General features: G+C 36.1%; 1 protein-coding gene across 1 annotated transcript in view; it reads left to right on the forward strand.

Annotated features, from left to right (window-relative positions):
- The first annotated feature begins 6 nt into the window (after positions 1-6).
- Positions 7-12,336, forward strand: part of RPS6KC1 (ribosomal protein S6 kinase, 52kDa, polypeptide 1) — a 121,029-nt gene continuing 108,699 nt past the window's right edge. Inside the window, 2 exon segments of the mRNA XM_006772970.1 lie at positions 7-136; positions 8,733-8,768. Of these exon segments, the coding sequence (XP_006773033.1) occupies positions 32-136; positions 8,733-8,768 (141 nt within the window). The 5' untranslated portion in view covers positions 7-31.

Consider the following 12,336-nt stretch of genomic DNA (forward strand, 5'->3'; position numbering starts at 1 on the left):
GGCCGGCGGCGGCGGCTGCGGCGCAGGGAGGATGACCTCTCCTCGGGAGCCGGGTGCCGACCTGGCCCGTTTCTACACGGTCACCGAGCCTCAGCGACACCCGAGGGGCTACACGGTGTATAAGGTCACCGCCCGGGTGAGTGCGGGTGTCAGGCGGGGGTGGTATCTTGAATTGGGAGGTGAGGGTCTGCGATGGGGACCCTGGCGTAGGGGTGCCTGGCCCCGGTCGGAGCCGAGGGTGGGACTCGGGGCGCCTGGTGCCGGGCGTGCGTCAGAGGGGGACTTGGGGAAGGCTGGGGAGCGCTCAGGGTGGGATGCTCGGGACTCCACCCGGGAAGGCTGCGGAGTCGTCCCCGTTCCCGGTGGGGCAGGGATTGATGGTTTTCCATGGATGACTCAGCCCCCCATCCCATTTGAACTTTCTCTTCGGAGGCTGAAATTTGCAGAAGTGGGTTTGCTTGCTTCCGAGGGATGTGCAGGTTAAAGATAGAATTTATTGTCTTATCTTACTTATGTAATGGGCCTTTCTTCCCTCGGCCATTTATACAGCGTCATTGTTTGCACTGAGGCAGACGGACTCTCGAGGATGTCGGTGTTAGGGTCACAGCCCAGGACCTCTGCCGCCTGCCTTTTTGCCTTTGAGTCTTTCATGGTTTACGGTGGGAGACAGAGGAGACATTCCGGGGAAGGTTACTTGGGCGAGCTGCGTTGAGAGCACATTTAAAGTCTCCGCTATGTTAACTTAACCGGGTTCAATTCTTAGTATCCCCTCTGGTACTAAAAATTGCTCTTGCTCCTTGTAAAGAGAGCTTGTGTCTCTCTCCTTGGGAAATAACGAAGAGTACGATTAAGTAAGTCTATGTGTAGGAATTATGTGTGCCTGAATATGCATATGTATCAGGCATTTTGTACACATCACCCAAGCTACTGCTAATTTTTACGATGAGGAAACTGAGGTTGCCGGAGGTGTTGTAACTTGCCCAACTTTACACTGCAAGTCAGCAGCGCATCTGGGATTTGAGGCCACTTCTGCCTAACTCCAAATTATACAAAAAGTTCAGAATTAGCTTTATCATTGCCATTAATTGCTTGACAAAGGAGAGGTACAGATAGTAGTGATACCACAATACACATTTGGAGGATGCAGTGATCATGTGTGACAGCTCAGGAACTAGGTCTTGAGAACAACTTGGCATGTGCTTTATAGAAATGGTGCACCGTTGAGACAAATGCCAGAAGGTGGGATGAGCAAGTTTGTTTAAAGATAAGACCAGACCTGGCCTAGAGGGCTGTACTGAAAATAGAGGGAAATTTGCTACTCCCTGTTTGCAAGTAAAGTTGTTATATAAATGTAGTGTAAACTTTTTTTTTTTTTAGATTAAGGGCCCTTATTATACCACTCTTGAAACCATTGTAGGCATTGGGACCTTCAAACATTGAGACTTAGTTTCCTAATATAATTTATGGAATTGGAACAATTTTCAACATATGTAATGTTTCCCTCATGGCACCCCGTTCATCCCTTATTATAACACCGCAGTTATATTGTATTGATCTGTTATATGTCTGTGTCTCTAGTATATTCAGAATAGGTCTTTATCATTGGTATTTGTTTCCTTTTATAACAACTAAGACAGTGCATGGCACACAGTGTCTAAAAAACATCATTGAATGTTTTCCTCTCCATTCTAGGCAACACAGTCAATAAGTGTTTAGTTCCAGGCACTAAATGCTGCAAGGGATAGAGGCTGAATAAAGCATGGACCTTCTTTCAAGGATATTCATAGTAGAAGAGAGTTTACAGGTTTTGAAGAAGTATAGTACAAGACAGAAAGTGTTAAGTGCCACAAGAGAATAGAAAGGAGCTATGGGATTTCAGAAGACAGAGATTGCTTCTGGCTCAAGGGATCTGGGAACATGTACCAATTAAGACTGGTGGTGAAAGATGAGAAGAATCCAGATAGGTGGTGACAAAAGGGGAGGGCGTCTTAGGTGGAAGGGTAGCTAGAAGGAAGAGAGCCAATAAGGGCTTGAAGGCATAAATGTGTTTGGAACTTGAATAGCAAACACTGTATATGATAATTGCTTGTATTCTTACTTTACAAAAGGAGAGGTTCCAGCCGATCCAGCCGTTTGAAATGAATAAAACTAAAAAAAAAAAAAAAAACCGTACCCTTTTATGTAATGATGTTTGCTTTGAGTTTATATTAGTTCACACAAACACTCCATCCATGCTTTTGTTCCGGCCCTCCGGTCCAGTTTAAGAACCCATTGTGGCCCTTGTGGCCCTGGAGTCAAAAAGTTTGCCCACCCTTGGGTTAACCCAATTCAGATCTTAAGTATCTTTTCTTAAGCTGTGAGCTATTTACTGGCCTAACTTTTATGACAACATGAATTAGAACACAAAGTAGCACATTGCCTCAGGACTAACCAAATCTATATAATACGCATGCTACACATTGCTGTGGTTATTTGAGCTTGAAAATTGCTCATACTGCTTTTCTTCTCCTTGTCAATGTTATGTCCTCATTTGTTGCTTTGGGGACAGATTTTAATTTTAATGTTTGAGCGTCAACATGGAGATATACTTAAAAAGTAACTGTACTTAATATTACAAAACAAGTAAAATATTGGTTAATTTTTTTTTTGAGACTAAAGGAGGAAAACATCTTTCCTCAGGAGAATTAACCAGGTAGGTAGTATTCTCCTGAGAGAACTTGATGAGATGAAATTAGGAATGTCTTCTCTACGTTTCCTGCTACTGATTTACTTTAAGCTTTACGGAATAATCTCTCAATTCTTGATCCTTGCAGGGTTCTTTATGAAGGAGTAGATTTAGAATAATCAGAAGTACCATTATTAAATTTTGGGTAGCATAAAAGCTCTTGCATCTTCTTAAATCTCCTTTATACTTTTTAAAAAAAATAGTTTTCTAGAACCTTGTGGCCAGTTATAGCTTGTTAACATATTTCCTAGTTAAACTCTGTGTTGCTTATTACTTTTTATCTAGAATAAGTACCTCTATTCAGAATTGGGAAATTCTTTTGTAGGTTTCTTTGATTCTTTAGTTGAAGGAGACAGAGATATAAAAGAACTATTAGCAGTTTCGGCTTGTTTCATCATGCTAAGTTTACAAAATTCTCATACTGTGATATAGATTTCTCATCAACATTAAGTTAATGGTAGTTCTTGCTTGTATTCTTTCCATGAGTATGGAAAGCAGAAGGTATGCCTTTATGTAAAAAAGACAGTGTTGCTTTATGACTTTATTTTGTTTATATGACTTTATTTACTTTCTATACAATAAAATTCACCAGTTTTAAGGGTACAGTTTGATGAGTTTGGACAAATATATACATATTGGGTGTCCCCCAAAATATAGACACACATTTTGAATAATTATAAAGGTAGTGTGTATTAAAGTACATTTTATTTTCAAAATTGAGCTATCAGCCATAACAGTGTGTGTACATTTTTGGGGGACACCTGTAGTTGCGTAAGCACCACCACGGTCATCATGGCAGAAGCTCCCTGATGCTCCTTTGCGGTCAATCCCCTCTCTCCACTCCCTGTCTCTAGGCAACCACTGGTAGCCTTTCTGTGATAGATTAGGTGTGTTTTCTAGAATTTTATATAATTGAAATTATACAGTATGCACTTTTCTTTCTGGTCTGGCTTCTTTAACTTAGCATGATTATTTGAGATACAACTATGTTGTCTGTTTTTATTCTCTTTTATTGCTGACTGATATTCCATTGTATGGTTATATTACAATTAATCTGTTTACCTGTTGATGGACATTTGGGTCGTTTCCAGTTTTTGGTTATGAAGACAGCTATTATGAACATTTGTATACGAGTATTTGTATGGGCATGTGCTTTTATTTCTCTTGATGGCATATGTACTTATAAACTGTAGCTTAATACTATGTCTTTAAAAAAATCTTTTATTTGTAAATTATAGTTAACATACAATATTATATTAGTTTCAGTTGTATAACCCAGTGATTAGACATTTATATAACTTATAAAGTGATCACCCCGATAAATCTAGTACCCGTCTGACACCATACATAGTTATTACAATATTATTATTATTTTTTTCTTTGTGATGTGATTTATTTATATTCTTTCTTTTTCCAGGTTTTTTTTTTTATTGCTTAAAGTATTACAAAGAGTATTACATATGTCTTCTTTTTTATTTTCCCTGCCCTTGACAATCCCTTGGCCTCCCCTACCCCCCAGTGTCTTATGTCCATTGGTTATGCTTATATGCTATTACAATATTATTGACTATATTCCCTATGCTGTACTTTACATCCCCATGACTATTCTGTAACTACCAATTTGTACTTCTTAATCCCTTCATCTTTTTCATCCATCCCCCAACCCTCCTCCCATCTGGCAACCATCAGAATGTTCTTTGTATCTATGAATCTAATTCTATTCTGCTTGTTTGTTTATTTTGTTTTATAGATTCCACTTATAAGTGGAATCATATGGCATTTGTCTTTCTTTGTCTGACTTATTTCACTCAGCACAATACCCTCTAGGCCAGTGGTTCTCAACCGGTGGGTCGCGAACAATGAAAATATATCCTGCATATCAGATATTTATATTACAGTTCATCACAGTAGCAAAATTACAGTTATGAAGTAGCAACGAAAATAATTTTATGGTTGGACGTCACCACAACATGAGGAACTGTATTAAAGGGACGCGGCATTAGGAAGGTTGAGAACCACTGCTCTAGGCCTTTCCATGTTGTTGCAGATGACCAGATTTCATCCTTTTTTTATGATTGAGTCATATTCCATTCTATATATGCATCACTTCTTTATCTGTTCATCTATTGATGGGCACTTAGGTTGATTCCATATCATGGCTATTGTAAATAATGCTGCAATGAACACATGGATGGATATGTATTTTTGATTCAGTGTTTTGGGTTTCTTTGGAAAAATACCCAGAAGCACAGTTCCTGGATTATATCTGAGCTCCTTATGAAATATTTGTTAAGTAGATAATATAATTTAGCACACTGGAGAGGACCTAATGACAGTTTGATCTTTTGATTAGTATGGGCCTGAGGTAGGCCAAGCTACAAAGTCTGGTCTTTGTTTAAGGATAGGCAAGAGGGCTCATTTTAAGATTTTTTTTATTTTTATTTTTTTATTAGGGAACTGGTAAAAAAAATTCATGGCTAGTGCCAGAGCAAGTATTCAAATCCCTTTCTTCTTAATTCTTTCTGTTCTGCGAGCGTGCTTCTTCAGCTTTTGATTGGCATTTCTTTATAAAGACAAAATGGATTTACCTAACAGCCAATAGGATTATTTCTCACATACTTGGAATTTTAATGTCTAGGAGGGCTGGTTTCATTGTGTCCCGGAAAGAGCACTTTGTTTAGAATCACAGAGTTGTGAGATTAGGTACTGCCTTGTTATTGATTAATATTATTAGTGTTATTGTGTTACTGTATGCTCCTGGGCCTTGATTGTCTCATCCTATGAGGCAGGGTTTTGCTGAATGAAGGAAAAGATTTAATTTCTTAGCACAGTAGGAGATAGTTACTTTATTTGTTTTCCTAAATTGAGAATTTGCTTTTGACATTAACAGAGGCGGATGGATCACAAACATCACAGTAGCATTTTCCACTGTGTTCCAAATTTTAGTAGGTGTCACACTAAATACAAAAATAATAATAAATAAAAAAACATATGATAAAAATAGAAAGTAGAGTAGATAGATGACCTTGGGAAATACTATATAGCTTCCTTTTGGAGATTTACAAGGCATCATAAAGTACTGTGTGTTTCTTTTTTAAACAAAGGTAAACTGAGTTCATCATTAGTCTTTTGAGATCACTGATTTTAAAGAATACCAGTATTCCATGCAGTGTGGTTTGTGAAGCACTGCTTTAGGGTAATGATTTTCAACATGACTTGGCAATAGAATTCTATCTATCTATATCTATCTATCTATCTATCTATCTATCTATCTATCTATCTATCTATCATCTATCTATCGAGACTTCTCAAGTAAGTACTTAATGAGCCATTGGTAGTTAACGCTTGCAACAGAAATTTATGAACTTTAAATAAAAGATATCACTGTTTTAAATTCCAACTTTTATGGAATTTGTTGGCTGAATTTTATGACAAAATATTGAAATTCACCTCAGGGAAAGATTACGAAGTAGTAACAGTCTATATCAGAGTGAATGTTGTATTTTTGTTTTGGAGTTGATATTACTTGTTGAGATCATTGCTAATATAGTATTAAAAGTTATAAATAGCTTGGTCTCAGGGTTCAACTTTGTTCATTTTCAGTATGGTCATATTCTTACTTCAGATTTCTGATTGGTTTTCTTATTTTTCATCAGTTTTGCTGAAGAGAATTATATAATTAGAAAGAGTTGTTACTAATGGACATCTGGGCTCAGCTCATGTTAATCTAACCCCTTTGTTTTTGGTGTCAGAGGACACATTCTTAACTGATTTAAATGAGATTACACCTGTGGGTCTACTGAACACCTCATAGTGGGTTGTCATTTGGTTGAACTTGGTAAGGTATCTGGCAAGTGATGTTTTTATAGTGTAGTGGCATAGGAATCAAGCCTGATGTATTCTCCATTATACTTCAGTACCTACCTGCAGGGTAGGCACTAATATTTGTTGAATAAGTGAAAGAATAAGTAAAATCTAATGGTTGACAGGGTTTTGTGGAGTACATAAACAATTACTGCTGTTTTTGTTTTGGGCTGCAGTAGTGTTGAGTTGATCCTAATCCCCAGTTCATGGTACTGTCAGTAGTTATCAAAAATGTTTTCTTCTTGTCGAAACCGGTTTGGCTCGGTGGATGGAGCGTCGGCCTGCGGACCGGAGGGGCCCGGGTTCGATTCCGGTCGAGGGCATGTACCTGGGTTGCGGGCACATCTCCGGTGGGGGACGTGCAGGAGGCAGCTGATCGATGTTTCTCTCTCATCGATGTTTCTGACTATCTATCTCTCTCCCTTCCTCTCTGTAAAAAATCAATAAAACATTTATAAAAAAAAAAAATGTTTTCTTCCTTTCATCTATAGGCAACCATTTTTATGTTTTTAATGTATCTTTTAGTTTTTGCAAAATGCGTATTGTAGCATCAAGTTCATGAATTTTACATTTACATAGATGTTATTATGTATTTAATGTGAGATTTTCCCACTCTACATTGCTTTTAATGATTTAAGCACTCAGCCTTCTTTTCTAATTTTGTGAGGAAATCTTTCTAAATGGTGTTAGACTTTTTGGCTTTTGTAATTAGAGAAACCTGAAAGAATCCTCCCTCCTCCTCTTTTTTTTATTTTTAAAAAATATATATTTTATTGAATTTTTACAGAGAGGAAGGGAGAGAGATAGTTAGAAACATCGATGAGAGAGAAACATCGATCAGCTGTCCTCTGCACATCTCCCACTGGGGATGTGCCCGCAACCGAGGTACATGCCCTTGACCGGAATCGAACCCGGGACCCTTCAGTCCGCAAGCCGACGCTCTACCCACTGAGCCAAACTGGTTTCGGTCCTCTTCCTCTTTGCTCAGAGAATGAAGATAGCATTGTCCTTGAATGCTGATTATAATTTTTTATAACTTACTTTTGTTTTCTTCACCATTAGGTGGTCAATGATTACTTCTCATAGATATTGGTGTATCTGAGCATTGTGGCTGTATTTTTTTTTCATTGAAATTTTTATTGAGCTAATTGTAGATTCACTTCCAGTTGTAAGAAATAATTCAGAGCAATCCCTGTGTACTTTGTCTATTTGCAGCTGCTTTATATATTTTTAATTTATATGGAGTCTGAGAAGAGGATTAGACAAGTTTGGTAGAATAATGTCAAGTGAAAGTGAAGGCTGAGGCATTCTCGTGTAAATGTAATACATGAACTTTAGTATTTGGACTTTATTTCAGCTGCCTTTTTGCTGGATTTTTTAGTATGTGTTTCAGATAGTGAAATTATATAGCTGAGTTCTGTGTAAGTGACATAATATGGTATTTCTTTCTTTTTTTTTAAAATCCTTACCTGAGGACATTTTTTCCATTGAATTTTAGAGAAAGTGGAAGGGTGAGGGAGAGACAGAGAGAAATACTGATGTGAGATGTGAGAGAGACACATTGATTGGTTGCCTTCCGCATGCCCCTGACCAGGGCCAGGAGCCTGCAACTGAGGTACATGCCCTTGACTGGAATTGAACCCGAGACCCTTCAGTCTGCAGGTCGACGCTCTATCCACTGAGCCAAACCGGCTAAGGCTATTTCCTTATGCTTTAAGCCAGTGGTTCTCAACCTTCCTAATGCTGCGACCGTTTAATACAGTTCCTCATGTTGTGGTGACCCCCAACCATAAAATTATTTTCGTTGCTACTTTATAACTGTAATTTTCCTGCTGTTATGAATTGTAATGTAAATATCTGATATGCAGGATGTATTTTCATAGTTACAAATTGAACATAATTAAAGCATAGTGATTAATCACAAAAACAATATGTAATTATATATGTGTTTTCCGATGGTCTTAGGCGATGTGACCCCTGTGAAAGGGTCATTTGACCCTCAAATGGGTCGTGACCCACAGGTTGAGAATCGCTGCTTTAAGCAAATTGAAATTTTTATACAAATACTATTGAAAGTAACTGTACAATGTGAAATCTTAAATTTTGATAATGATGAGATATTTCTGTGTATGTTTTGTTTCAGGTTATTTCACGAAGAAATCCAGAGGATGTCCAGGAGGTAACATGTTATATGAAAATTTTATTTTATATATTTGACAAAAAATTAACTAAATGCTCGATTGAACAAATTGAATTGTTTGTCAGTCTTTGTGTTGGTATGTTTGTGTGGAGATTGTCTTCAGCTCGCAAAACAGTATCAGAAGTGTCCTAGTTCAGACCTATTAAGTATATTTTAAGTAGATTTTAGTCGATGTTAAATTATAAAAATAAGATTTTTAGGAATTATAGTGCTATTTAATAATGTAATAATTTTTCTCATACTCATCAGATTTCAATATTAGTTAAGGGCTCCTATTTACCTGTTTCTAAATTATGATGCCTGATTAATATAAACTTGAAAAGTATTTGGTAACTAGTATTCATTTTAAAGATGAATGTCCAAACCCATAATATTAAGTTATGGATTTCTGTGTACTTCCATTTTTATATTGAGTTGACATGTTGACATCTTGGAAAACTGCTTTGTGTGTAGATGTTTCTTTTTTAAATTTTGTAGATGCTAAGTTTCTTTTGTCAACTCTCCCTTTCTCTAAAATGATACCAGTTTGTTAAGGTTTTTGCCTAAAACTGTGGTTCTGTATTTATTATTATTTTGTACTTATATGCCTTTAGGAATCCTATCTGAGGAGCTTACTTATTTTAACAGTTTTAAAATTTACTTTTATATTAGTGCTTGTTCATTTTCTTTAAAAAATTAATTTATTGTTTAATTACAGTTGACATACAGTATTATATTAGTTCCAGGTGCACAACATAATGATTAGACATTTATATACCTTCCAAAGTGATCACCTTGATCTCATTTTCACTAAGATTAGAAGAACATAGCATGTTGGGGATTTTATTTCTTACTAAAGAAACAGACATTGTAAATGAGCAGTCTTAATTCTGCAACAGTATTTTTTTATTGAATTTTAATGTCTATAAGTGGGATATGTATTTTCGATTTAGCCATAAGCCCCACTACTTCTTACAGAAAAATCTGGCTTGATTCATACATTTAAGTGGATTGTTTGGTACTGCTTGGTTTGTGTATGTGACATCAGATTTAGAATATATTTTGACTTTTATACATTACCATTTCTTATTATATCTAATATGGTATTTGTTTTTTCTCCTATGGTTAAAAAATAGTTCAATAAAAGACATATTTTTAAAGATTCCTTACTATTTTCCTAGGGTTTTAAGATATCTAACTCCTCCCTACATCCCCTACCCCCAGTAGCCATGAAGAGACTATTGTAATGTTATTTTGGAAGAAAAGAAGATGTATCTATGTATCTATCCTTCTAAAATGGCAGAGAAAGTGATTTGCACCATTGATTGAAGTACCTCTCTACTTAAGTGTCAGCTGATTAGTATGAGCTGTTCTTTAGGATTTAGAATTCTTTAGAGTGTTGAATTAGTAGTCAATACCAGGGTTTTCTGCTTTTGAAATTTACAACTCTCTTAAACTGAAAGTGGGTTGTGTTTCTTTTGAAAATATTGTCTGATTGCTATGCTGTAGTTTGTAGCTTGATGTTCCCCTTTTCCAGGGAGAATCCTGAACCAACCTATCATGAACATACTCTGCCATTTCCTTAATCCTTTTTTTGGAAAAACTCTTTTATAATAACAACTGTTGGTGAACCATTCATCAGAAAACTCTTGTAAGTGTCCTTTAGTTAGATGATTGCATGGTCCTTTGTTAGAAATGCTATAAAAAACCCCAGAACAACCATGTCTTCTATTTGGCTTCTTAAAATATAGAATAACCTCAAAATTATAACAGTATTTTTTAGTTTCCCATGTTTCATTGAAACATTGGGATTCTCATTAAGGAGAGGAATTCACCCTTTAGAATTTGTTTCCATTTCCTTTTCTTTTACTTTCTCTTTCTGTTAACTGATTCATTTAGTTACTGCTTTAGAATTTAGACTTTGCAGGAGTATTGAGGATTAGTCAATGTATACCTAATCTAACCAAATATAGGGCTAGAAATATGCTGTCCTTATAAAATGAGAAATTTTGCTATTTGTTTTATACATACCTACCTACCTACCTACCTTAGCACGTGCAGTGTTTTCTTCCTAAGAATGCTTAAATACTAACATGGAATAAATAATTTTAAAATTAATCAGCTTTTTTTCTTATCTGTTAGACTTTTTCTCTAAATTTTTATTTATTAAGAGCAGCATGGATGCATTGGAGGGGGAGCAGTAACAGCCAATGTGGCCTCTTGTTCAGAAGAGTCTCTAGGGCGTGAACACTTGTATCAAGTAAAGAGAGAGGTGGAAATATGCCCTCCCTCTCCCACCCTTTAAAAAAAGTAATCTATCTGGCTCTGTTTCTCTGTAGATAGTACATTTTACTGGTGTCAGAAAGGTGTCAAAGGAAAGAAAATTAATAAGTAATAGTATGGTAGATGATCCAGCAGGTTCTAGTACTATGAAAGAGTAAAAAGGAAAAGTTAATTGAATTGAGTGGTTTTGTAAAATACAAGAGATCTAAAGGTTTTTGGTATCATTAAATGAAGTTACCTTGCCCTAACCAGTTTGGCTTGGTGGATAGAATGTCGGCCTGCGGTCTAAAGGATCCCGGGTTCAATTCCTGTCAAGGGCATGGACCTTGGTTGCGGGCACAACTCTGGTAGGGAGTGTGCAGGAGGCAGCTGATCGATGTAACTCTCTCATCGATGTTTCTAACTCTCTATCCCTCTCCCTTCCTCTCTGTAAAAAACCAATAAAATATATTTTTAGAAAATGAAGTTATCTTAAAACTTTTTAATATAAAAATAAGGGATTGTTTTTAATAATAATTAAGCTTTTATTAAATTTGTAGTCTATATATGATTGTCATTAAATTACTATTTAATTGAGGAATTTTACTCATAATTTTAATGAATAAGAAATTTCTGCAGAAATGGTTCAATACAGCAATAACTGTTAAACAGTGATTTTTATTTCATTTTATTTTTTCCATCACCATTTAACGCATCTATGTGCTCTCCCATCTCCACCCACTCCACTTGATTTTTTTCTATAATATGGAAAATTTGATTATTAGAGAAAATAAATTTTTGCATGTATCTGTTGCAACTATGTGTAGTCTAATTATAAACATTTATACTTGTTCATATAATGGGAGTGTGCTTCTGTTTACTTTTCCATTTTTAAGGTTTCTAGAAATGTCCAAACTTAAAAGGAGTCAGTAAATGGTGACATTTTGATGTTTTGGTTTCCTGCTTTCTTGAGGGTTTACATTTGTTCTTAGATCATTCAGTTCTAAAGTTGTCGTGTGAAAATAAGGAATATGGGAGTGAATAAATTAGGACATGGTGAAGAAACACAGATTCTCACCTTGTGGGGGTGGTTCTTATTCTTGCTCTGACAATCTACTGGTTTATATGCCATGGTATTATTATCATTATTATGACTAAATTAACTTTTGCCCCTTAAGTTTACACTGCCTTTATTTTACAGTGACCCTAAATAGAATATACACTGTATCTGGAGGTTTGTTTCCATGAGCTCTATAGTCTATTGAATAGCTCTAATTTCTAGTTTATAATGGCTTTACATTTATCT

This window comes from Myotis davidii, unplaced genomic scaffold, assembly GCF_000327345.1.
Source record: "Myotis davidii unplaced genomic scaffold, ASM32734v1 scaffold362, whole genome shotgun sequence".
NCBI lineage: Eukaryota > Metazoa > Chordata > Mammalia > Chiroptera > Vespertilionidae > Myotis > Myotis davidii.